The sequence below is a fragment of the Trachurus japonicus genome, chromosome 23, assembly GCF_045865225.1.
Source record: "Trachurus japonicus isolate A0001 chromosome 23, Traja_1.0".
Taxonomy (NCBI): Eukaryota; Metazoa; Chordata; class Actinopteri; order Carangiformes; family Carangidae; genus Trachurus; species Trachurus japonicus.
This window is the reverse complement of record NC_140929.1, coordinates 11,342,098-11,367,142: the sequence shown is the minus strand read 5'-3', so window position 1 is coordinate 11,367,142 and position 25,045 is coordinate 11,342,098. Positions and strand designations below refer to the sequence as shown.

General features: G+C 41.9%; 1 protein-coding gene across 7 annotated transcripts; it reads left to right on the top strand.

Moving 5' to 3' along the window:
* Positions 1-522: 522 nt before the first annotated feature.
* On the top strand, positions 523-14,011 carry lrguk (leucine-rich repeats and guanylate kinase domain containing). Of its 7 annotated transcripts, none has more exons than XM_085769632.1 (20): positions 523-809; positions 1,354-1,455; positions 1,615-1,696; positions 1,848-1,948; positions 2,224-2,305; positions 2,470-2,594; positions 3,712-3,855; positions 4,278-4,358; positions 4,647-4,733; positions 4,832-4,938; positions 5,457-5,552; positions 6,758-6,854; positions 8,610-8,723; positions 8,812-9,013; positions 9,737-9,853; positions 10,263-10,426; positions 10,740-10,828; positions 11,238-11,306; positions 12,546-12,667; positions 12,996-14,011. In XM_085769632.1, the coding sequence occupies exons 1-20, from the start codon at positions 681-683 to the stop codon at positions 13,208-13,210; spliced, it is 2,325 nt and encodes a 774-aa protein (XP_085625758.1). In that variant the 5' UTR covers positions 523-680; the 3' UTR covers positions 13,211-14,011. The 7 variants fall into 7 exon arrangements, with proteins under 7 accessions (XP_085625758.1, XP_085625757.1, XP_085625753.1 ...); XM_085769631.1 differs by having other exon boundaries at positions 5,454-5,552; XM_085769627.1 differs by having other exon boundaries at positions 5,454-5,576.
* The last annotated feature ends 11,034 nt before the right edge of the window (positions 14,012-25,045 follow it).

Below are 25,045 nucleotides of genomic sequence, written 5' to 3'. Positions count from 1 at the left end.
TGCAAACTTCTTATTATCCATCTGCTCTTGGAAATGGAAACAAGTTAGAAATGATCACAGCTTGATTTGAACTTTTTCAAGCTGCTCCAACTATGTTGCTCAGGTTTTGTGTGTTTTGTTACTTTTGAGGATGTAAAGGAAAAATGCAAGTGTCAATGTGAGCTGTTAATAGTATTACCCATGTGTCCTATGGTGCAGAATTAGGGATGAGGAGGACACATGCTGCTGGTTGCTAAACAACATTAAATTACACAGGTGTTGTACACCATGGTGATAGCCTGCTGCCGCCCAAAGTTGTAGGCTATGACAAAACCTGGACCTATTTATAACCCCCTGATTCTCTGAAGTAAGTCTTTAAAGACCCACTTCCATGCCAAGATCTAGATTTGTACATTTTTCACGTTCCTGCCTGGCAAATGTAACCATTTCCCTTAAAATACCCGAGAAGTTCAAGTAAAATACAGTATCGAGGTGCTCACAATAAAACTACATCACCCACAATCCCATTCACCTCGCTTTTGTTGCTAAGCGACATCAGAGGACGCTGAAAGACAGTGGAAGTCTGCTTGTTAGCTAGATGAAACGCCGTTACTTTAGACACTTTTTCCCCATCATGAAGTTCCGACTTTGCTTGTCAGTCAGTGTTTAGTCCCTCGTCGCCGAGTTGTCATCGTGATATAATGAAGGAAACAGCGGCTCCACAGTTTTCCCCACCGTCGCCTAGCTGCTGTCCCCCGGGAACCCTCACTGAGGCTCCCGCAGCAGAGGCTCCCAGCTGCGGTGAGCTAGAAGAGAGCAGAGACATGGAGGTAAGCAGAGTGGGAGATCTCAGCCGGTAAAACTTTGTAAGCTTCGTGTCTCATCTTAAAAAACTTTTTACTTTCAGTCTCTTCCATGTTTTATTTTCAACTTGGCAAAATATACAAGCTATGTTTCGCTGTAACGTTACCAAACTTTTTATCCGTTTCTTTAAACAGGCTGCATATTAGTGAAGCAGTTTGAATAAACCTCCATATTTGTTCCATTATGCAACAGGTAAAGCAGGTAACCTTATTCAAGAGGTCTGAGGAATTAAAACAACACAGCAAGGTCAAATGGTTGATTATTTGCAATTTGTAATAGCGGCATTACCATCAATTAGTGTTGTGCCTCTTTAAGTAATGTGTCTGTGTGTGTGTGTCCTGCATGAATATGTGTACGTGTGCTTTTAGCTGCAGGAAGCTATAAGCTCTATACAGTAGATGATGCTTATAGTGCCCTCGTGCTGTGCTATGCTATACAAATGCTGCAAAGCCTCCCTGTGCTAGCTTCACTGTCCTAATCAAATAGTATGTTTTATGTTTATGTCTACAGAAGCACGGCGTTTTAACAGCTGAGCTGGTTTCCAGCTGTGTAACCCACCTTGGACGTCTTGGCACTGGACTGCAGCACTCCTACCATCAGCTGTCTCTGCCTGTAAGACATACAGTAGCACTGCAGTCATAAATAGCATTTTGTGGCTTACAAGTGTGTTAACTCTTTCATTTACATCACTTAGTCTATTTACATTCTCATTGTGCCTTTTTGCAGTTTATTTTGAGACTAACTTTAATTTATATTTGTCTCTTACCATAGAATCACAGTCTTAGTGACATCTCTGTTTTGTGCAAATATGTCCATCTTCAAAAGTTGGAGCTGCCACACAACAAAATTAAAGGTAATGTCTCTCTCTTCCTATTATGGTCTTTTATAAGCCTTTTGCAAAATGATATAATAAGATGTAGTTATGACCTGATTTATTTACAGTGAATGTCCTTTAGTTTCTCTGTATGCTTTTGATTGGTTACTCCAACTTTTCTACCTGCTAGATTTATCCTGTGTGAACAACATGCCCTACCTCGTCATCTTGGATGCTTCTCACAATGAAATTTCCAACTTCTTTGGATTCCAGCCACCCAAGAACCTAAAGGTAACACAGGACCTTGAGCTGACAGGATAAGACAACATTTGATTGGTGGCTTGGGCTTCACTCTCTCGTCTTATTCCCCCAAGATGGGCCTAGATTTCCATAGCCCATCTGTAGTCACTTTGAATATGCTTACAAAGCATTAACTGCCCTTGAATGACAGTGAACTTTACTGAATTGAAAATTATTTTACACAATCTCTGGATTTAGCCAAAGAAAGTGAGATGTACTAATGACCTTTGTTAATAGTGTGCTGTTTTTTTGTTTGTTTTTTCCAGGAGGTCAATTTCTCCCATAATCGTCTGACAAAAATGAAGGATTTATCAGCCTATTCATCTCTTACTAAGCTGGATCTGGACTGTATCCTCCTTTACTGTACATTCACCCATGTTGCACATTGCACACAACTCATCAGGCCAGCCTCTACTGTACTTTGGCTACACATGTCAAAACTTCTGTTACTAAAACACATGCTATTCACCTGTATTTTCTCCTGTTTTATTCTTAATATTGCCATGTCTCAGACAACAGCTTCAGGGAAATCACTGGTCTTGAGCAATGCTGTAAGCTCACTCATCTCAGCCTGGCAAACAACAAGATCTCAAGGATCAGTGGCTTGGACAAGCTGCCACTCACACATCTCTGCCTTGTAGGTTCCTCTCTCACACATAGAGGTTCATACGTGCAGTTGGTACAGAAATGGCATTTTATTTTTAATGGCATCATTTTCAGGAGGCTGTTTCCCTCTGTTGTGGACTGCACACAAACACTGCTTGAGTTGTACTTCCTTGATGTGTGTATTGTACCCCATGTGCACCCAAATTCACCTGATCCTGTTCATCTTTCTCTTCTGTCCCCTCTGTCTTTTCTTTATGTCTCTGTTTTTTGGATCCATTTTCACATTCAGTAAAACCCTGGCCCCCCGTTCAAGAATCAACATATGGTCCAACAGCAGGCCTATCTCTCTCTCTCTCTCTCTCTCTCTCTCTCCCTCTCTCTCTCTCCCTCTCCCTCTCCCTCCCTCTTTTTGTGTGCACATGCATGTTCTGTCTGTCCTTTATCAGTGTTTCCTCATTGTCAGCAGCCATCGGTCTGGCTGTGTCTGCCCCTGTCTGCAGCTTTGCTTTGGGACCAGCTGCTGGTGTTTGAGTGAGCCTGGACCAAGTTCAGGACACAGACACACACACACACAGACTCTCACACACACACATACACACTCACACGTACCTTGTCCATCCAGCATCCATCTAATCCCATCCCTGACCCCGTTTCCTCACACGCTGCCTCCCTAAACAGCACGGCCCTGTCAGCCAGCCTGTTTCCCGGCTCATCACAACACCGACCCAGAGCTTCAAGGGACCAGCACAGTCACCCAACCCCACTGACAGCATCCCTCTGCCAGGCAACATACTTGGCAAGAGCAGGGCGAGGTGTGGCCAGATAGATAACAACTTTAGTGAGAATCAGTCTGGGGACCCTGACAAGGGAGGAGATCCCACGTCTGGTCCTTTAGTTGGTTAGCGTGCTGCGCTAGCACCTCGCCAGCTGTTTGGCTGTCAGTCCTCACCTATCAGGATTTAGCAGAGAGAGGCAGGCCTGCCACTCAACTCAGTACTGAGGGGAAACAAAGTTCAGGCACCATGCTGAGCAACCATCACACATCCTTAAAAATGTATTGGTGCGATATGAAGTTGTTTATGTATGCAAAAAATATGCATGAATATCATGTACTTGCCTTCTATTTGTCCTCTTCTCTGTCCATCCAGAGGGGCAACCAGCTGGAGAGGATTGAGGGGTTTGAGAATCAGAGGAGTCTGCAGGTTCTTGACTTGTCTCTTAACCGCATCACCAGTCTGTCTGGTCTCCAGAACCTCCACCTACTGGGCTCCATCAACCTGGAGAAAAACCTGGTACTGATGTGAAAGAACCTTTTGAAATACAGCAGCTTAGACTAAATCTGGCAGGATATGAATTCTAAATTAAAAAATATATATATATACGTTTTACAACATAAATGTACTGAAACATACTATGAATTGAAAGCATCATAGAGGGAATTTTCAGTTTTCATTCTGGAGAATTGAAATAAAAAAATGCATTCATATTAGCACATAATTTGTCACAGTGTGTGAGAAGGTAGATATTCAGGGTTCTTTGAGGACATTTCAAGCTGGAGCTCCAAAAACACACGAAAGTAAAACAAGCCCAATTAGAGAGCTGTAATGACACCATAATAGTCTTTGTAAACAAGTTGATGAATGAACTTGCAGCCTCAGCCAGTTTCCAAAGTCAATAACTACAAATTAACTTTACCATTTTTTTTTTTTCTCAGATTACTGAAATTCAGGAGTGCAAGCACATTCATGATCTTCTCCTATTGAGGGACCTCAATCTTCTGGGAAACCCTGTACAGGTAACACAAACCTGGAACACAAACTACTACCATGAGTGCAGTCCTATGCATGGCAGGGGTCAACTTTACTTTTCTGCATCCACTGTCATGCATTCAGTACCCGTCTGTCTGCGTTTGAACTTCTGTGATGACTTCCATCTGTGTATTGCCTCTTAAAGTTGGTGGTATTTTACCCAGGTAACCTCTGTTGGGTGTATTCAGTTTGATGATACATCACAGAAAATGAACATGCTTTCAGCTCCACCATATGTTTTTGTGTAATATGTACCATGTGAATGTGATTGGTAGGAGCAACAGGACTACAGACTGTCAGTTGTTTTTCTCCTTCAACATCTTACGGTGCTGGACCAAGAGAAAGTCAGTGCTGAAGAGAAGGTATGAATACACATCATAACACCTGTAACAGGTTCATATGTGTACATTTCTTGTTTGTAGACTAGTTTAAGATAATGGTCATTAACTCTAAATCCCAGGTGTCATCAGTGAACAAATATGATCCTCCTATGGATGTGGTGGCAGCCAGAAATCACATGACCCACCTACTGTATCAGCTGATGCAGCCCCAGATGCTCTATGACAGGTTGGTACAAATAATTGAACAATATTATCACAAGCAGATAAGATATTTAAGCCCTAAGCAGTATTTTGGAAGTGCATCCTGAATGTGAAGGTTTAAATACGATCATAATGATTAGTCGTAATCGTACATATCTTGTAAAATCAACCATCACAAAAGTTGTTTTCAAACAGGATTCAGCAGGATTTTATCTGCAGTGTTCCTGTATTGCTCATATTATCTACTCTCTAAAAGAAAAAAAAAATGAGTTCACGCATCAGCACTTTTTTGAAAACATCCATCATCAGCAAATAAAATGCTGCAGCTAGAGTCAATTTAACATTCTCCTCCGTGCTTTGAGAAAGAGCACATCCAATACTGCCCACAAGATTCCTGTTTGTATTGACTGAAGGTGTGGCTTTAAAGAACACAGAAGTTTGTGCTCTGACTTCATGGTTTATTCTAGTTACAGTAAGCCAAGTTTACCTTTGCCAAGGCAGGTAACTGAGTTTGAGTTTGTGTGTGTGTCTGTCTCCAAGCAGTACCTTGCCCAATGCAGACTCTCCCTATCCAATGCTGGTGCTGACAGGTCCTCAGGGCTGTGGGAAGAGAGAGCTGGCCCACAGACTGTGTCAGGAGTTAAGTGAATACTTTGCATACGGGTCAGTCCCTGAGTATTTACACACACATGATCACATGTCCAGACAATGTCAGTTAATAGTACACATGGTTAACAGGACAAGTCACACAGTGCTATGCAAAGTAAGCAGATACCTGCTATATAACCGTACTGGCAGGTCCTGGTGATGCAAAACAATGAGCTGAAAACTGCACCGATGTGTTAATTTAAGAGTTAATATGCAAATATCATATACATATACATGATGAAATAAACATTAATGGATTCGTCTGGATTAATTCAAGTCCATGTCAATTTATTACCAGTATTATTTCATATGTACATCGAGAGAGTTATTGTTTTCTATAATCATCCCTCCTTTTTGATTTCTTTGTTGCACAATTACACAGTCAGGAATGGAGGACAAAATTCACAGTCCTCATTTTCTGCCACATTGCATCGTTAAGTGTAGCCAGAGCTCATATTTGGATTTCCGCAGCTTCAGAAGTAGCCAAAACAAGTATTCATATTTGTACAGTTAGTGCTGTATCCCAGCACTGTAAATAACAGGACTTATCCCTCCACCACACATCAGCAGGGAAACACTTTCACTGACACACGAAAAAGAGAATTTCACACTAAAACACCCACATTATTACCTAGTCTGTATTAAAACTCAGACTGTTAAAGTTTGATTTCAGTTAATGCATGCTAACCTTCAGAATAATATCTTGAATGGAATAAGGAGTGCAGGTTTTGTCCCTCATTTGATATCATGTAGTCCCTGCACAAGTGGATCACTTCATGGCCAACATGGAGAGGTGAAATGATTAAACCAACCAAAAACTCAACTCAACAGTAATAATGATACTAACATTTTATTTATGGAGTGCTTATTGTGAGGCTTTGCACAAGTTAAGAAAAAGTGTGTATCAGATACAGTCAAATCTAAACTCACCCTTTAAATGCAGGGGTGAAACACAAGTGAGTCCAACCTCTGTCTTAAGGAAATGTCATATCCCTGGTTTTCAGCTGGTGGGTTGGCTTTACTGTCTGGAGCATTCCAGAAACCCAGGGGTCTTGTCCTGAATTTTTGCCCCTCTCTGGTCCTCTTTAGTGGTTGCAGATCTAGGATTCGCACATACTAAGAGCTCGTAAATTATATGTCTGGGTATGGCAAAGCCTGAGTCCTGAGTGTTTTCCTGCCTGTGTGTATTTCCACAGAACCTGTCACACCACAAGGGGGCCATACTTTGGAGAGGAGAATGGAGTCGATTACCATTTTGTCAATGAGGAAGACTTTCAGAGCTTGATTCATATGGTTTGTTCACCTGACATAGCAGGTTATTTTGAGTTTTGCACTCAAAATAATCTTATGCACAGCACACAGAGTAGTGTACAGTACTAATACCTGCCTAAAAGATGCAACAACTCTTCAGCAGGTTTCTTCACTCACTGCTCACAATGACCTGGGTAGATGAGATAGTAAGATTTTCCTGGGTGAACTGATTTTACGTTAGGTGGCTGATTTAAAAATGTTACATTTATTTGAAAGGGGCTTTAGAAAAATATCTCCCGGGGTTTGGACACATTTGCTTTTGATCTCGTCCCTCCTGTCAAGCAACCTGTTATGTAAGAGTGGCGGGGGATGATGGATAGAGGTCGGGGTCACAAAGTCATTTTCACAGCAAGGACTGGGCTGGTATTGATGCCTTTTGTCTACTTCAGCAGAGGAAGTGGATCAGGTTAAGTTGACAGCCTGCCCCTCCCTCTTTGTCCATCTTTCACTCTCACTCTCCATTTTTCTGCTGCAAGCTACTCCATTTATTGCCTTCCTGTCCTCCCCTTCTTCTTCATGCTCTCACCTTTCATGTGTCAGCTGTCCCCCTGCTCTTCTTCAAACCTTTCCCCCTCAGATTTATTCATCAGTAACTACGCAATCATGACCTCTTGAACCCACTTCTAGGGGGCTGTTGTTAAACAAAATTAACCCCAATCAGCCGCTCCGAGCACTTATTATAGTCTTTATTGTGTTGTAAACAAAATGAAGCCTGCTGTGTAATTACATCTGAATAGCTACTATTTGGTAAGATGGAATCACAAGGATCAGATTTGTAATTGTGCCTTTTTAATGATCTACTTAGAAAGGTTAAAGCACACAAACAAATATGTGACTTTCTCCTAAGAAGGCACAGGGTATCTCATACAAACTCTGAGTAAAAAAAATAATACAATATAAAATACAGTGTGTCACAGTTAATGAGTGTCCCCTACACTCTTTTTATATAAAGTGATCTTTCATAATGTAAGCAGTTTGGAGTCTTGAAACTATTTTTACTGGGGTAAAACTTTGACAAGTAAAATTACCAGTCTCCTGTTAGCACACTTTTTACTGGCTCCACATGTGGCCATTTAATTGACAGGCCAATTTTCTGTGTTGACTTTTTACAAAGTCTGTGCTCTCCAGTAGCTGTGATTTTAATTGTAGCGAACCACAGCAGTGGAGTAAAAATAGTCTTCGGTAAAACAATAAAAGACAAATCAGTACTTTAAAAACCTACTCAAAACTGACATTTGCACAAACAACTGCTAAATTGCTGTAATAGATTTCAAACAAGAAAACATTTTGGAATCATAACAAATAGTTTAAGTTTTATTTATACATCATTCTGTACTGACTTAAACTTACACACGAAACACCAAGAATTCTTGGACTTGTTCATCAGCTTGCTGAGAGCCATATACTACGCTGTTTAAGAAAACTGCCCCAGAGGTCGGCACAGGAAAGGCCAGAGGTCATGTATGAGAAGTAACAAAAAAGGGGGATTTTTGACCTGACCACAAGGTTGAAAGTTCAGTTCACAGGTGGGCTAACAACGTCAGGTAGTTAATCTTGATGAAGCACGCTGGAGTTGTGTATGTGGGCCTGGTATTATGTCCTCTTTAGCTGATAAAGGAGCCTCATAACTGGTCTATTCATCATTATGGATGAGTGGTGGGGCAATAAAGAGGTGCACTAAAATCTTCTTTCATTCTTTTCCCCTCATAACTGGACCCCCCTCCCCTCCCCTCTCAGGGTAAGTTTATCCAGACCATGCATTATGGGGGTCACAGCTACGGTCTGACCAGAGACGCCATAGAGGACGTAGCTAGAGAAGGACTGGCCTGCTGTGTGCACATGGAGCTGGAGGTAATGCATTATGTAAAAACTCACGATGAAAAGAATATTGAACCTGCTTTGTTCCAGAAAAGCAAAGAGCTCGTCTCTCCCCCCGCAGGGTGTGTTCAGTCTGAAGAACAGCTTCTTCGAGCCTCGATACATCCTGCTCATCCCCACCCAAGTGGAGAAGTACACGGGCCACCTACAAAGCCGCGGTCTGTACACGGAGCCACAGATTGACATGGCGGTGTCACGCATAGAGCTGTACGCCAACACCAACAGACAGCGGCCGGGGTTCTTCGATAACGTCATCCCCTGTGGTACGGCAAGGAAGCACTTTGTCACTGAATTATTGTTACTATGAACATTAAGTGTATTCACTCATCTACATTTCAGAGGACGTTAACGGTAATTTAATATTCCCCAGTAGCTAATTTGATTCATTTTGCTAATCATTTAATTAATGTTTAATTGCAGTACAGTGGTATAAATATTTACAATTCATATAAAACAAACATCAACTCAAAGCTACGGAAGCACTTAATTGATACCCAGGGGAGAGAGATTTTCTTTACCGACGTTCAACCCTCTGATGTCATGTTTGTAAGAAAAGAATTGGGAGGTCTTGCTCTGATTGCTCTTTGTCATCTAAGTGTTGCAAAGCTAAAGATACCCTGCCTCACCCAGGCGTCACATGTACAGCCTTAGATAAATTAACGCACCTCAGTAAAATCCATACACTACACTTTCAATCCAATTGCCACTTGTATTAAGGGCATGTAGGCGCAGAATAGCTGTGTTTATCATTCCCTCATGAAAGCACTCAGACATGTTAGCTGTTCTATTAATGAGATCAACATACAGGGAGTGCGGGACACTCATCACTTTTATGCACTGCTCGCTCGCACCTCATTACACTAAGGTCATCGTTCCCATATCTCTGAGTCATTACTGTTGATGGGAGATACATTGGCTCCGTTCACGAGCACTTTTCTTCTTTTTTTTGTCTCGTGGGGGTGTGTTTTTGCTGCGTGTGTGAGCAGATGACTGGGAAGAAGCCTTCCAGACACTGAAGCAAGTAGTGAGGGAGTACCTGTTGCTAGAGGAGCAGGAAGGAGAAAGCCACAGCAACAGAGCATCACCTAACAACATTTCCACAGGTGTGTTTGTGTTTGTTTCTTCAAGCAAACTCAATTAACTCAGCACACTTAAAGCATCGGATGTAAAATACAGTCAGGAGCATCTCCCAGTGTTTTTACGCCACCAATTTTTCATGTAAAATCCATTTAATAGTCATAAGAAGTATAATTCAGCCCATGGGAACAGTTGTACTATGTATTCTTTGGCTCTGAGAAGCTTTAAAGTCTGAAAAACTTACTAAGTGACATGGAGTTATTTTACTTGAGCAGTTTTAATGTGTCCCTCAAAGTAACTGGAGTGTGACTTATATAATTATTAGGGTGACTATTTATTCTATTATTTCTAGTTGCATATGGTGGTATGTTGTGCAAACCATCCTACACACACTGTATTGATTCTGATAGAGTATAATATCCGTCTCTCTCTCAGCCTCCAGTCATGAGCCAGAAGAGAAACCACCTTCACCTCCATCGAGGTCAGGATCAGGGACACTCGCGTCCCACTCTGCCACAGCTCTAGACCCCTCAGATCCATCCTACAGAAACTATTTCACCAAGATCCAGGCAGAGCTCAGCCCTGAAAAGAGTCTCACTGTGAGTTACAACATGCCTGATGAAAAATGTATTGGTAATGAAGCCAGTAACTGAATGCTAAACAGACATCTAGACTTTATCAAGTTTATGGAAAAATAATCTGCAGTCCTCTGACAGGATGCTGCCTTTCCTTTTCCTCCTCATCCTGCTGCTGTCCATAATCACTCCTGCTTCCCATTTTCCACCCCTTTTTCAATCACCATCCACATCAACTTTTCTCTCCTCTTCCTCATCTGCAATCTTTGTTTGTCTCTCCTTCATCTCACCTTCCACTTCATCTAAACTTCTTCCTCTCTTCCTCTCCTCTCTGCAGGAGCTAGCTTCCATCAGGAGGCGTGAGCAGCTGGTGAGAGAGGCTATAGTGGGGAAGAGTCCAGGGGTCTACAGCCAGCTCTTCAAAAGGTTCAGTATAAGTAGCGCGCACTTCACTGCACTCCAGTGCTTAATTTCGAGTGGGCACTCTGAGTTGGGCCAAATTGGTTTAATTGCAGCACTTGTCCTAACTGCGTTTTGATGGTTTGTTTTGGGTTAGTGTTTGACCTTGAGGGTGAAGTGGCAGGTGCCCAAATAATTTGAATCTAACAGTTTTTTAATATGATGGGCTCATTTAGTCCTGCTCTCCACTCAGTTGTCCTAAAATGTACCTCTTACCTCTCCGAGCTACGCCGAATATGCATGAAAACAAGAGTGAATGATTGCATATTTTATTCCAGCGGACTGTGTTTTAATGTGTGTGAAATTGCTTTTCCCTATGATTTATACTGCTGAAGAAGAATTATTGAATTTAGTCTTATTTTTTTGTTTATCACAGCTCTCCTCAAACAGCACCATCATTACAGCAGCATCATGATCCTGGGACACATTTTAGTGAGGACAGCAGGTAAGAACACATACACACAAACACAAATGTGTGATGTATATACCCTTTACACCTTGCAGGTGCTCATACATTCAACCCAATGCAGTTAAAATTCACATTTAAAGCCAGATGTCACTGTACAAGAAAAACAGATGCATATAGATGAACTTCAAAGCTGTGTGAGATTTCACATACTACATGGTTTCTAAATCCGTAATGATAGCTTTTTTGATTTATGATGAGGGCTGAGAATCCAGTGGAAGTCTTGTGGTTTCTATAATACATAATCTCATGCTGAAAATGTAGAAGCAGAAAACTGCTTCGTGGTAGCATTTTTCCAACATATGTTCACTTTTAGTGCCTTTTACTGGTACACGCCATGGGGGAACACATTTGAGCACACATCCTACACACCTGCACAGGACACACACTTGCCTACACAAAAAGACACCAACCCAAGCTTTCAGATTTTCCATCTTTTGCTGTACACTTCCACTCAGTAAAACAGGCTTTCTGCACAAATATACAGTATATTGAATTAGTTTTACATGGACATAATGTATGTGGTCATGTGGGTGTGTGGTGCATGCAGCAGCACACAGATTTCTCTCGCCTGCACAAATTAGCAACACTTTACTCCAGTGCTTTCCCTCAAAAGGAGACATTGAAGATACACGCGGAGATACTGTGAGCATTCACTCAAATTAATTTGTTGCCTGTGGGATCATGTTCGGAGAGGGCGAGTTTCACTAAACTTGTTAGAAATCTTCAAGTTCTGTCAACGCAGTCTGAGCGATACATGCCCCCAGTGTTTACAGTTACTGTAGCATTACTCAGCCCTTCAGTATTTCTCTAGAGGATTCCAGACACCTGTCTACTCAACAGGAATGTGTCTTTACTTGCGTGTCTCTATCTCATCACATAAGATCCTGTTTGTGTGATGGGACCTTTGTGTAGTCTTATGTGTGTTGTTGTTGAGAAAAAAAAATCAAAATGAACAGTTTTTATATCGAGCACCAATGATCATAACCGAATTATAAAAACAAAACTGATATTGTGGCATTCACGCAAAATGTGCTGTCATTACTGTATCTCCCGGTCTGGTTTGTACCATCATGTCAACATTTACCTGGACAGCGTTACACCTCTCATCGTGTCAAAGTCTTCCTCCCTTTTCTCTCTTCATCCCTCTTTTTTGCTCCACTTTGTATATGTGGTTTATCTCTCCCTCCGTCCTCTTCTTTGTCCTCTTTTGACAAGCAGCTCGGATGAGTCCCGCGCCAGCTCAGCACTGTCTCTTCCCAGTTCAGCTGGGGCCTTGTCTGGCATAGTGGAACCATTAGATATCTCTGTCCTGGGACAGGCCTTGGAAACACTCAGAGGTTATTATTGCTTGTTTGTTTGCTTTTTATCATTTATGGCATTTCTGCATTGATATAAAATGTGTGTTTTTGTATATATATAGTATATATATGAAATCAAAGAGAGGGAAGATTTTTGATCTATAAAAGGACACAGGGGAAAAAAAGGTTTAATGCTTATGCTTAACACTAAAATCTTTTTAAGTTTTGAATTTTTCATGTGTACTAGTCATTCATAAGAAACGCTGTAAATCCCCAAAATGGTACAGATAATGGAGCTGACTGTGAGGTTCTAAAGATTTGTTGCAGTGTTTCCTGTCCTATATTAAAGAAATCCTTTCCTCCTCAGACCAAAACCATGATGTCTCCCATCCAGACACAGACGGACTAGCTGCAGTCGTGTCCCCGTCTTCTGATAGACGTCCTGGATCCAACATCAAACCCATCCTGCCACCGATCCCCGCTGGACGCAAGACTCCCGCAGCCCCCAGCCCGGCTCCTTCTCCAAGACCTGGCCCAAATGCAGCAGTCACAGAGGGGGGTGATGCAAACACGGAGCAATAGCTTTTAGGTTTTTGGGGTATCTGACATCTAAGAAAGTTGTAAATATTGAACAGCTTTTTGTAAGAATAAAATTTGTACACTGGAAGAAAATGAAATGAAATTGACAGTGAACCACAAAACCACACATTAGTACACAAACACTGACGTGTTACACCCAGGTGATACTTAAGATTAGGTTTCACTGTCAGCACTTGCCTTTTCCTGTGCTCCGTCTCTCGTGCCACAACATGTCAGGAGCTTTTGCACTTGCTATATACTGAATACATGATAAGTGATGCCTGTAATGATGCATAAGGTAACTACAGTATAATTACAGGCATAGTTATGCTATTCCTCCTCGTAGGGTTATTGGCTTATAGGCCTTAAGGTACACAGTGTTGACATAACATTATGATTCTTGCTAACACTAGGACCGACAAGTATGTCAAGTAGTGTGTTGATGAAAACTGGTCTTTCTGTCTTTTTACATTAATATGTACAGATTCATGGCTCTAGGAAGTATCTTTCATCTTGGGAAAGTTCATGTCTACAAAGTATGTGGTTCACGTCATGTTCTGTGAATGTAGCCTTCGTTTTCCTGGCACTGAAGTGGTATTATGCTTCCTACTGTTCAGTAATCTTATCAAACAGACTTTGTCATTGACATGTATATAGTGATCCTTTATGTGTAGCGTAGAGCTCTTGTCATTGGATGATAAATACATCATTAATCTCTATCTCCTCTGATGGGATTATTTATTCAACTGGAAATGCATTCATATGGAAGTTGTTGACAGGTATTAAACAGTGAGCCATCACAAAGTTTGCCTGTTTTTGTCACTTTGTGCATGTGTGTGTATTTGTGTGTGTGTGTTGTGCACAACCACGCATGTGCATCCGTATGTTTGGCAAACACCGTTCATTGGGTGGGTTCATAGTAAATTGAAATTGCCATCTGTCACAAATGTGTGCATTGCTTATTTAACCGGTGCCTCAGCACAGTCTGCTCGTGGGCGTGTGTGACTGTGCACATACAGTATGCATGATCCGTCTCCTGGACTGTACGTGTGTGTGTGTGTGTGTGTGTGTGTGTGTGTGTGTGTGTGTGTGTGTGTGTGTGTGTGTGTGCAGCACTGCGACACACACACACACACAAAACACACCTGGCCATCCATCACTGTCTTGTCTTTCAGGCAGCAGATGTTGCAACCCTGTCATAATTCTTTTGCAGTTTGAAACCAGACAGTGTCTTTAGGGCCCCTGGGGTCTAACCTACTTACACCACAGTCTTCAATCCTTTCTATAGCTCCCCATCTACCACCACGCCGTATATGGAGTGTGAATTAGATTGATTGGAGCTATGTGCAGTCCTCAAGCCTTCAATTTAAAGAGATGCAGAGATATTACATTGAAATTAGAATAAAAGAACTTTGCTTCTTGTCGTTTTGGATGTGTAATCATATTTACCCTTTGTCTTTGATTGTCAATCTCTTTTTCACAGCATCTGTTCCAACCTGTCCATCTTTGTGCTTATCTGTATTCAGGTTTACCGCATGTAGTTAAGTTTTTACTGCATGTAAACCTAACTACAGAAGCTACTGCAGCATATTAGCTCACAGGTGCTCTAGATAAAAAATGTATATAGTGACATTCATAGTTCATTATTTTGGGGCTTTCTGCTTGTGAGGTAACCCATGCAAAGACTTTTCATCTGGCAGAGGTAAAGGTAGATATTTGTAAGTGTTTCTCTCTGCTGGAATCTCTGCATCATAAACCCTCTTCAAAACATTGTCCACAACAGCAACAACCAAAACTTGAAACAGCATAGTGTGTGTGTTTTTGTGTGTATTATGCACTACTCTGTCTACTGAACCACTTGTCTCCCCTCACTTCACCAGCTACTGAAAAATAAACATGTCACACACTTTCATCTAGACATAACTCCTGAAGACAGCGACACTTTTCACTACAGAGAGGAGAGAGCAGTTTCTGGGAGAAACAAAGAGTTGCTTGCATCTGAGATTTATGTCTGCAGGACATTGTTGTTGTTACAGCATAGATATGCAGACACACATTATCAATTTCCGCGTAGCTGAAGTGCCTGATGTTACAAATTCATTCATTTTTTATGATGTTTCTATGACTTGAACAACTGAAGGAAAGAAAATTAATCTATAGTTTCATTCTTGAGAGGGCGTTGTGATAAAATTGAAATGGTAAGAAATAACAGGAGTCAGGGGATGTAGTACATCAGTTTGACTGAGTAGCCTACATATCATCCTTAGGTCTAATACTGCACAACTGTCTTCAACTGTAATGTTCCTGTGTGAATGTGTTTGATAGAGAGAACAATACATTAGTCTGAGGTTCAATTCCCATTAAGGAAATGAAGGACTAAAACATCTGTCAGTCTGTATCAACAATTATAGTGTGTGATTTTAAGACTACTCCATAACTATACTGTGTATGCTATGCTGCACTGTACTGTACTACTATACTATACTACAGGCGGTACTGTGCTATACTGTGCTATACTAGACTGCACTATTGTTCTGCAGTTCTGTACAACACTGTGCTAGACTGTACTACGATGTACTATAGCAGGTACAGGCAACCTATTCCACAGAGGGCCAGTGTGCCTGCAGGTTTTTGTTCCAACCAACCAAGAGCACACAATTTGACCAATCAACTGTCTGAAGACTGAGATCATCAATTGATTAGAAGAGTCAAGTCTGGTGTGCTGCTTCTTGGTTGGAAAGAAAACCTGCAGCAACACCAGCTCTTTGTGGTATACAGTACCAGACTATATACTGTACCTTGTCATACTACATTATACTATGGACTGTTCTGTATTATACAATTTTGTATGTTTCTGTTCAGCTTATAGTATGTCCAAATTCAGTGTGTGAATTCTGTGGACTATACAGTGAGCTATACCAAAAGTGCCCTTAAATTTGACTAATTTAGACTAAATGAGCTGTTCCATCATGTTACCAGTGTGCACTGAAAGCGATGGCCTTTAGACAGCTATTCAGTCATGTATTCAGTTTTGTTCAGTCATCAGCTTTAGTTTAATAGAATGATTGTCTCGCATTGCCAGAGTTATTTCCACACTCTATTTCACTGTGCCAACACAGGATAAAGCTCTGGCTCAACCTGCTATCATTTTTAGACAGTTCAAGAAATGATATTGGATTGTTGATTTTTTTTTCTTGTTAACCTAATCAGAATAGTCAAGGCTGGGGCTAAACCACACTGCGCTCACAGGTGTGCTGTTCAAATATAGTACCGTCTTAGTCAAACTTAGAGCTTCACTTCTCCATTCATCCAATGACAGATGAGATCCCTGTTTCCCGTTCCCTCAGTCTTTCTCAGATACCTGCCTCTCCGACCAGGTGGACCCGACCATCACGAGCTGCCACAGCACGGCTTTCAATTATACCCTGTTTTTACAGTGACAGTGATTTGTTATTAGAGAAGGGGCAGCTAGTTTTCCTGTGGGTTTTCCTTTTTTACAGTATCTTGTGAAAAGACAGGAGGAGAGAGGGAGGGTTATGAGGCTGAGAATGGACTTGGAAAATAGTCTGTGAAAGTGCAATAATATGTTACAGGCGCAGCTGTTAACATGGTCACTCCCCCCATGCATGGAGAGTGCACGGAGTGACGCAGGGTCCCACCTGCTCATTTCAAGCTCAGACACCCACGTCCTACCTTCAGAGATGAATTCATATTCTCCATCTCCAGTGCTCTTATCATTACTCTTCTGCTTTCTTTGTGTCTTCGTTTGAAACCTCTTTTTTTGTGTGTTTGAAGAAAGCGCAGGTGGTTTGAAGATCGGGCGGTGAATTGATAGCACTTGACACTGAGAGCTGGTATTATTTGTACACTTGCATCGGTAATTCTTTTTCGTATAGATCGCACTTGACAGTTTCTTGAAATGAGAGATTTGTGAAGGTGAAGGAGGATGAGGACGGACAGGTCCCACGTGTTTTGGATTTGTGCTGAACTTGCTGTTTTGATTACTGCTGGAAGCACTGTATGTTGGAACAGCAGGAAAGACTTACTGTAGCGCTGACCACTGACATGCGATATACTCGCCATCCTGCTCGTACTGAACTTTACCCCTCTGTTTCATTCTTTCAGCAGCACATTCACTTCCAGAATAGTAAAATATTATGAACACCAAATTGATTTCACTTTCTGGTTGCTCTACAAATCAAGATTGTAGTAATGTAATCACTGCAACTTATAGTAACATAACACATGCAAAGACACGACAGGAAAGTGACGGACTCGGCTAGTTCACACCAAAGGTGACCTCGGCGACCAGCTGCCATTAATTTTCAATGAACGTTGGCGTTCATGGCAGTGAGCGGCACGATACGAGAGACTTCAGTGGCGAGTTAAAGTTGAGAGAGGCTCAACTTTATGCAAATGAGCAGCGACACTGCTGGAAAGTCCCGCCCCTTTGGCCACCTTTGGCCTTCGAGAGGCGATTATGTCACTTTTAACGTACAAGTTTTTGCAGTGCATTTGGATGTTGTAAAGTTTCTGCTGCGCATGTTTACAAATTGATGAAGTTGTTATTTGAATTTGTTGCAAGTTTGCGTCTTTGCATGTGTTTTCTTTAAGCTCCTATGCAGTGCGTCAAGCTCTCAGGGCCACCGTCGTAGTCAGCTCTGTCTCCGACAATACATTTTGTTACAAAGATCAAACGAGAAATATGTGTCTTTCAGTAACACAACAGAGACCACTCTGTAATGAAAACTTTTACATTTGATACCTCGGTAAATTCTGCTGATGATGCGTCTGCACATTCACTTAAGTTAATGGGGACTGCAGGGCTTGAGTGTAGCATGGTGTTATTACCGCCTCTGCTTAAGTAAAGGATCTCAATCCTTCACAACCACAGCTCTCACATCACACACATTATTAATCACATACTGTACACACACACACCAGGCTAACAGCATCTAAAAGAATACCTCATATACATACTGTATGTTCTCATTTAAACCAGCTAATACACAGCAATCTTCCTTACGGCTTCAATTTTAAAGTGCTTATCTCACTGGCTGAATATTTTCTTCCAGTGTGTGCTCACCGACTAAATAAGCATAAATGATGCTTTACTTCAGGGGTAAGAGCCACAGTTAGGAGGTTGTTACCACTGGTGAAGCTGTAGTTATTTTAACAGGAACAGTGTCGATTTATCGCTGCAACCTTTGTGTGCTCGTGTAGAGGATGCTGGAATAGGTCAGAGTGGTGATATAATGAAAGCCTAAATAAGACACACACACACAACACACACCTCTGCATTAACTCTGCCGCATGATGTGGCGCCACACTCAGTAACTATGGCAACGGCACTCTGCACTGCACCTCCCTGTGTGTCTGTGTGTGTGTGTGTGTGTGTGTGTATAACTCCTCACTGTGTTCCCTGCGGACAGATTAATTCCCTGCCAGATTCATTCCCTGTCAACTTGCTGAAACAAAAAGTTTCTGTTTTAATTAGTTCGGTGCAGTGTCTCGCTTCATCTATCTATCTGTAGTCTCTCTCTCTCCTCCCCTCTCTTTCCTCCTTCACTCTTCCTCTTGCTCTCTTGTGTAATTAAAGACAGTCAGCGCGGATAATAGAACCGTAATAGTGTGTAATTGCAATAATCAATACAGAGTGCATACTAAGGAAGTCACCATTCATCAATACACACATACACGCAGTGGGAGGCTGAGGTGGGAGGATGTCTCACCCTGCTAATCCATACACACATACAAACATTATAGGTTTTTTTTCGTACTTTACTAGCATTAGCTGAGAGGATTGATATGACTGTATTGTGCATATAAGGCAACAGCCAGAAGCCAGTTAGCTTAGCTTAGCATAAAGACTGGAAAGAGAGGGAAACAGCTAGCCTGCATCAGCCTTATACAGTAGATGCAGGTAGGCAGATAGTTTGACTGCAGGTTTAAAGTGGCACATCGTCATCTCAGGCTGTTCATTTGATTTGCATGTTGCCTTGTAAATGTCTGACATTGTTGGGCTGAAGCTTCCTCCTGGGTGCCATCGTGATGAGCAAACTGTAGACAATTATTTTTTTGTATTTGTTTATTTGTGGTTGTGTTTTGACAGACGCATGCACATCCAGGAGTAGTAGCCTATGTGAGTTGACTTCATTCTTGCTTGCCACTTTTCATTTTGTGTCTTCTTCTTCTATACTTACATTCATATATATATATTACATACACCCACATAAACAGCTGTCATCTTCATCTAGTTACTCTCAATTGCTGTTCTGATGAATCATATCACCTTGTTCTCTTCTTCAAAACCTTATCTGTCCATCATTTTATACATCCAACCCATACATTTCATTCTAACAAAGCATCTCAAATGTCGCGTAGTCTCTTATGTAATGCACTGGTGCGACTCTATTCTGTTACATATGTTTGTGTATTATTATTATTATGCTGGTTCATCTCTTGATTGACGTACTGTATCTCTCCTAATCCAATCTAAAATGACCTGGTCTGATGTGTACTGTGTTTATTTTGGCTAAGAATAAAAAGCAAACTTTCCAGACTGGTTCTTATGTAAGATGCCGTTGTTCAGCAAAATTATGTAACAGCATTTGTTGTAAAACATTAAACTTCTTTCAGCTAGCTTGCAAACATAAGAGGTGACAAGCTAGCGCAGCAATAATGTCAAAAAAGTCAACGGACAGAAGACTAAACTCGACAGAGGAAGAAAACATATACACACACACACCACTGTCTATCTTTCTCTATCTTATCCCCATCTGGCTGCGCCCCTCAGGCTGTGGGTCAGGTGGAGGGAGATCTCAGTAGGTGGAGGTGGACATGCCCAGACAAATACCCTTACTGGAACAACACTGCCCCCTCCAGGGTGGGCTGACCTCAGATGGGATCCAGAGAATGGCAGCCTGAGGGGAGCGAGGCTCCAGCTGTGCCGAGCAGTGGAAGGAGAAAAAAAAGGGGATGGTGTGATTGCATCGGTGGGTTTCTATGATAGTCAGGTGAGATTTCACAGGCTGAGAGTGTGTGTGGATGTGTGGATGTGTGTGACTTCGTGCTCACTTATCCAATCTTTTCTTTGATTTTTAAGGGTTTTGACCTTTGATCACGGTGTTGACCTTTGCTTCGACAGCGGCTCTCCAAGGGATGACAACAGCAGTTTTCATAAACCTTTTATCTCCTCTCCGCCACATCCCCCCCATTTTCTCTCTCTCTCTCTTTGCCTTTTCCTGTCATCTCTCCATCTGTCTCACCTCTTTCTCTCTCCACCTCCATGTGTTTCTCTCCTTCTGCAGATGTTCCTCTCCTCAGTCTGCCTCTCCACCTCCTCTTACATGTTGTCTCCATCACTTCCATCTCTCCGTTTCCCACTCTTTCCTCTCCTGAGAAAAGTGCTGAACCATACTGTAACAGCCAGAAAGGATGGACCTCTGCCACAAATGCACCATGTGTTCGCAATAACCTTCTTTTTTTCCCTTTTTTTCAGTCTTTCATGCTCCTTTTCCCCTCCGTTCAGGAGCTTTGCATTTCATGCTGTCAGTCAGAAATCATTACTTTTCAGCTGTTTCACTCAAGCCTCTTCCATTTCTGTATCACTGCAGCCTCTGAAGGTATTCTCATTACTTTCTCCTCGCTGTCTGTCACTGTTCCTGCCTCTTTTTCCCAGCTTCTCATTTTCCCCTAAAAAGTTGTTGCCTTGTACGCCCACAGTCCACTTCCCATGAAATCGAGTGATTTGCTGAATATTTGCTCAACATAGCATCCTGAGGAGGAAAAGACTCCCAACTACATCCAACAAATTACTGTGCCATGCACGCTGAATTAGACCAAAGAGGGGCATTTCAAAGGGCATGCGACAAGGGAGAGGAGTCAAGAGGGACGATCACAGAGGAGAGAGGAGAGGCAGAGGTGTATTACGAGGACAAAGGTTATGTGACGGTTGTGAAAATCCCCCAGGTGTCCCCACTTTGAAATCCCCTTCACACCGCCATATGCTCAGGCCTTAACGACTTTGTGATCTATTTACTCCCTGCTAGTGAGAGTTTGTGTTTGAGAGCAAGACTTTTGTGTATCCACGTTGCTGTGTGTGCATTTGTTTTTGCATTTATAAAATCAGATTATTATGAAAGTCACCAAACGGCTGCACCACACGAGGTCATAGATAATTCGGGGATTTATGCTCCTATCTTCTTGCTACCTCTCCATGTCTCCGTTGGTTGTCATGTTTATATGCAAAAACAGACTCTCCTGAATTTTTATGCAAACAACTTACTTTTGTATAATGCACACAAAGCAGCAGCGAGCACCTTCCCCCTGGACATTTTTTCGTTTTGCCGAGTGCTGCCACAAAGCTCCAGTGACCTCCTCTCAACAGACGTACAGCAGACTTGTTTCTGCCTGTTGTTGGTGAGTGTGTGTCTATGTGTGTGTCATCTCTCAGCCGTAGCCAACATGCAATATTGTACAAAACAAGAAGACACATTCCACTGAGTTCACCGACTGACTGGTGGAGGGAGTGTATTTATATTTATACTGGTTGCACAGAGTTCTCAGGTATGAGCTCATTTCCCCCGGTTAAGGTCAAAGTCAGGATTGGATGAGCGTAATGGAAAGTCACAGCCATGAAGTAACAGAATATTCTCAATAACAGACCGAAAAAATAACACAACACACAATGATGGCTCATGTCAACAAAGATGGGATTAGGTGGAACGCTGTTAGAGGTCAGTGAGCTCTGTGAACTACTGGACCTTTACATAGCCTTTAATATAATCAACACGGACACTGTTTATCTTGATACGGTCACATATGTGCTGTATATTTGAATCTACCGAATGTGTATTACAGTAATCCCCATCTGAAAACAGTCCCCAGCACATCCACTTATCTTTTCTATGTGTTGGAGGGGAGAGCCAGTCCCAGCTCTTCAGGGTTTGAACCAAGGACATTCTCCAGCACCACCACCGCTATTATTATTATTATTCAGTTTTTAATGTATAAAACAATGTTGCTTTTCTTGCCAGTCAACAAAAACACACTCTAAATGCTTCACTGTTGATGATTTTCATCGTAACATTGTACCATTACTGCATACCTGAGTAGACTGTCCTTCACAGTCTTGCTCTGTGAGCTCAGTGAAAGTCAGTTCTGCTCCACTCACTAAAGCTGGATTAGGTTTAGCTGTGCAGAAAAAGTAGAAAATCATAACTCCTTCAACAAAATAGCACATATACCTGGACTCTTTTTGGTTTCAATAGATACTGTGTTTTTTCCAACATGCAATCAGTGCAAAACTGTGAAACACTAGTTGATGTGAAACAGCTTCCTAAACTGTTACACCATCCTCATCAACGTAAACATAAATGCCAAATTTAAACACTGAGCATTCAACAATTACCATAAAATCATTTTGTGCTCATCACTTCCAGATGGGTGGTACAGAGGTGGCTTGTGTTTAAGCGCGCTCCCCTCAACAGACTGTCAGCGTTGCCTACCTTCTCTCGTCAACTCTCTGAGATGAGGTCAAGTTTAATTAGCGAAAGTTTTAGTCCAAATTCCCATGCTTTTTGTAAAGCAGTGTGATTTCACAGAACACCTGGATTTACACATCAGTAGCTTAACCTCGCTGTTGTTTGTGCTCCGCAGCCAAACGCTTGGGCTGCCAAGTGAGAGGAGCCTGCAGACTCTGTAGGATGAAGTGTAGCAGGCAGGCAGGGACCCCTGGCTCCCTGATAAATCATGCAAAAATAACTAAACACTCAGATGAATGAGCGTGCACACACACACGCACAACTAATCTGTCTTTTTTGAACTACTGAAGTTTTTTTTTCTTTACCCCCCTTGAGCAAAGCATCATCATCATATATGCACAGTTAAAATTCTCTGTAGATTCTGTTTAAACAAGTTCAGTCAAATCTTGTGTGAGAGTGAGCGAGTGAGTTACATAGACACAAACAGAGAGAGAGAGAGAAGGGATATTTGGAAGCGAGGACTCCTGCTCTGCACTGGGCTGTGATACAGAAGGTGATTACAACATTTCCATCAGTAGTAAACAGGCGGAAACACGTGTCTACCGCTGATGCATTGAGAAAAAAAAACATAGCTTACTGCCTTGTCTCAGTTTTTTTTTTTTTTTTTTGACAGATTAAACACCTCGTTCCAAATCTCCTTCTAGCTCTGTCTCTTAAAGGTTCAAAAGTTAAGTGTGGACAGCTGCTGACCTTTGACCTTCTGGCCTTGTCTAGTTCCTAAAAGTCCCACATGCTTGTAAGCCATCTCTCCAGGTCAGACACACACTCATCAATCCTGAGATATGATGGGCTGTCAACGATGAACTGAATCTCTTAGATCAGTCTGTGTGTTAACATAGTTTATACTGTAGAGCTATATTATGTACAGTCACAGCATCTTAACTGGCTGGATGTGTTTTTAAGTCATGCAGTCATAATTTTATGTGATTCTAATGAACGTAATTGTGGCTTTAAATTTAAGTCTAATCTGTATAATCATGGCATCTTGTACCGTAGCTAAATAACGCAATCTGCACAATCTGATGCTTGTAATCATCCACCGATTTTAATCTCTGCTCTTCAATTTGCAAACAGGGAGGACTCGATTAGAGGCTGAAACCAGCGCTGCTACCAAAAGCCAGTCGTGTCTGTGATGCCTCTGACTCACATTCCTACACCCGTATCTCTGGTTTTCTGCTCGTGCCGAATATTGGATTTACTGTGACACCGTGTCTTCTTAAACATAAGTGAAGAGAACTGGTTTTGTTCATTGTTTTGATATCCTTTGTCGCCTTCAGAGCGGTAATTGGACACACGCTCATGACTAATTTTTTTACAAGCCCCAGACTTCTGCTGCATCTCAATTCTCCGCTCTGGTACAGCTTGTCCCGACAAACCAGCCCTCATGTTGCCACCGCTGTTTTCCTCTGTTGCCATGACAGCTCATATCTCAGTCGGAAGACAGGAAGTCGCATGGTTTATGAAATTAATTTCACGTGACAAAAAAATTGTCTGCAAGAAGTGAGCGCCCAGTGTGTATACATCAAGGGTATAGATGTGTTTCTGCTTGGTTTGTACACACTGTGGCTTATCCTGTCTATGTGCATCATTGCTGTGTGTGTGTGTGTTTGTACGTATGTTTGTTTGGCTAAAAGGCTTGGCACAGAGCAGACCTTTTGTACTTGGCAGCAATGGGCACTCTGCCCAGCTTGTATGGTTTATGGATGTGAGTCAGGATTGCATTAGCCTCAGGCCAGAGAAAGACTGCCCATCTTCCTGGTGTGAAAGCAACAAATGTGCCAGAGCTGACAGCATTAAACTGAAACTGATACAAGCATCAAATCTGTCTGACACGTATCTCATGCTGTCGGTCCATCAATAGTTACATTAACTCCACACAAAAGGAGGCAGGACGGGCAAATGAAATAGCAGCATGGGGGGGAAGAAAAAACAAGCCCGCGAGGCTGATTTCACACCACAGCAGCAGGTGACGTGTCTTGATTCTGAAAATTTAATTGTAAAATGTTCCAAATTGTAGGTGGTCAAAGTTCAGCGATGAGTTGCCAACACATTTTTGAAAACACACACGCACACACACACTCTACCTCCTCCATTTTGAGCTCAAGCTAATGACATTACACCAATATACCCACCAATTATATGGGACACTGTATAAAGAAATAATCACTTCAGAATTTCAACTCGTACTCAACTTTACATAATTAAAGTGCCATGTGAGAAATCGCACAATTAACGGAGTGCCGTGGAACCGGCGGCTAAAGTAATGTTTGATTCTCATAACCTCCGTGATGGA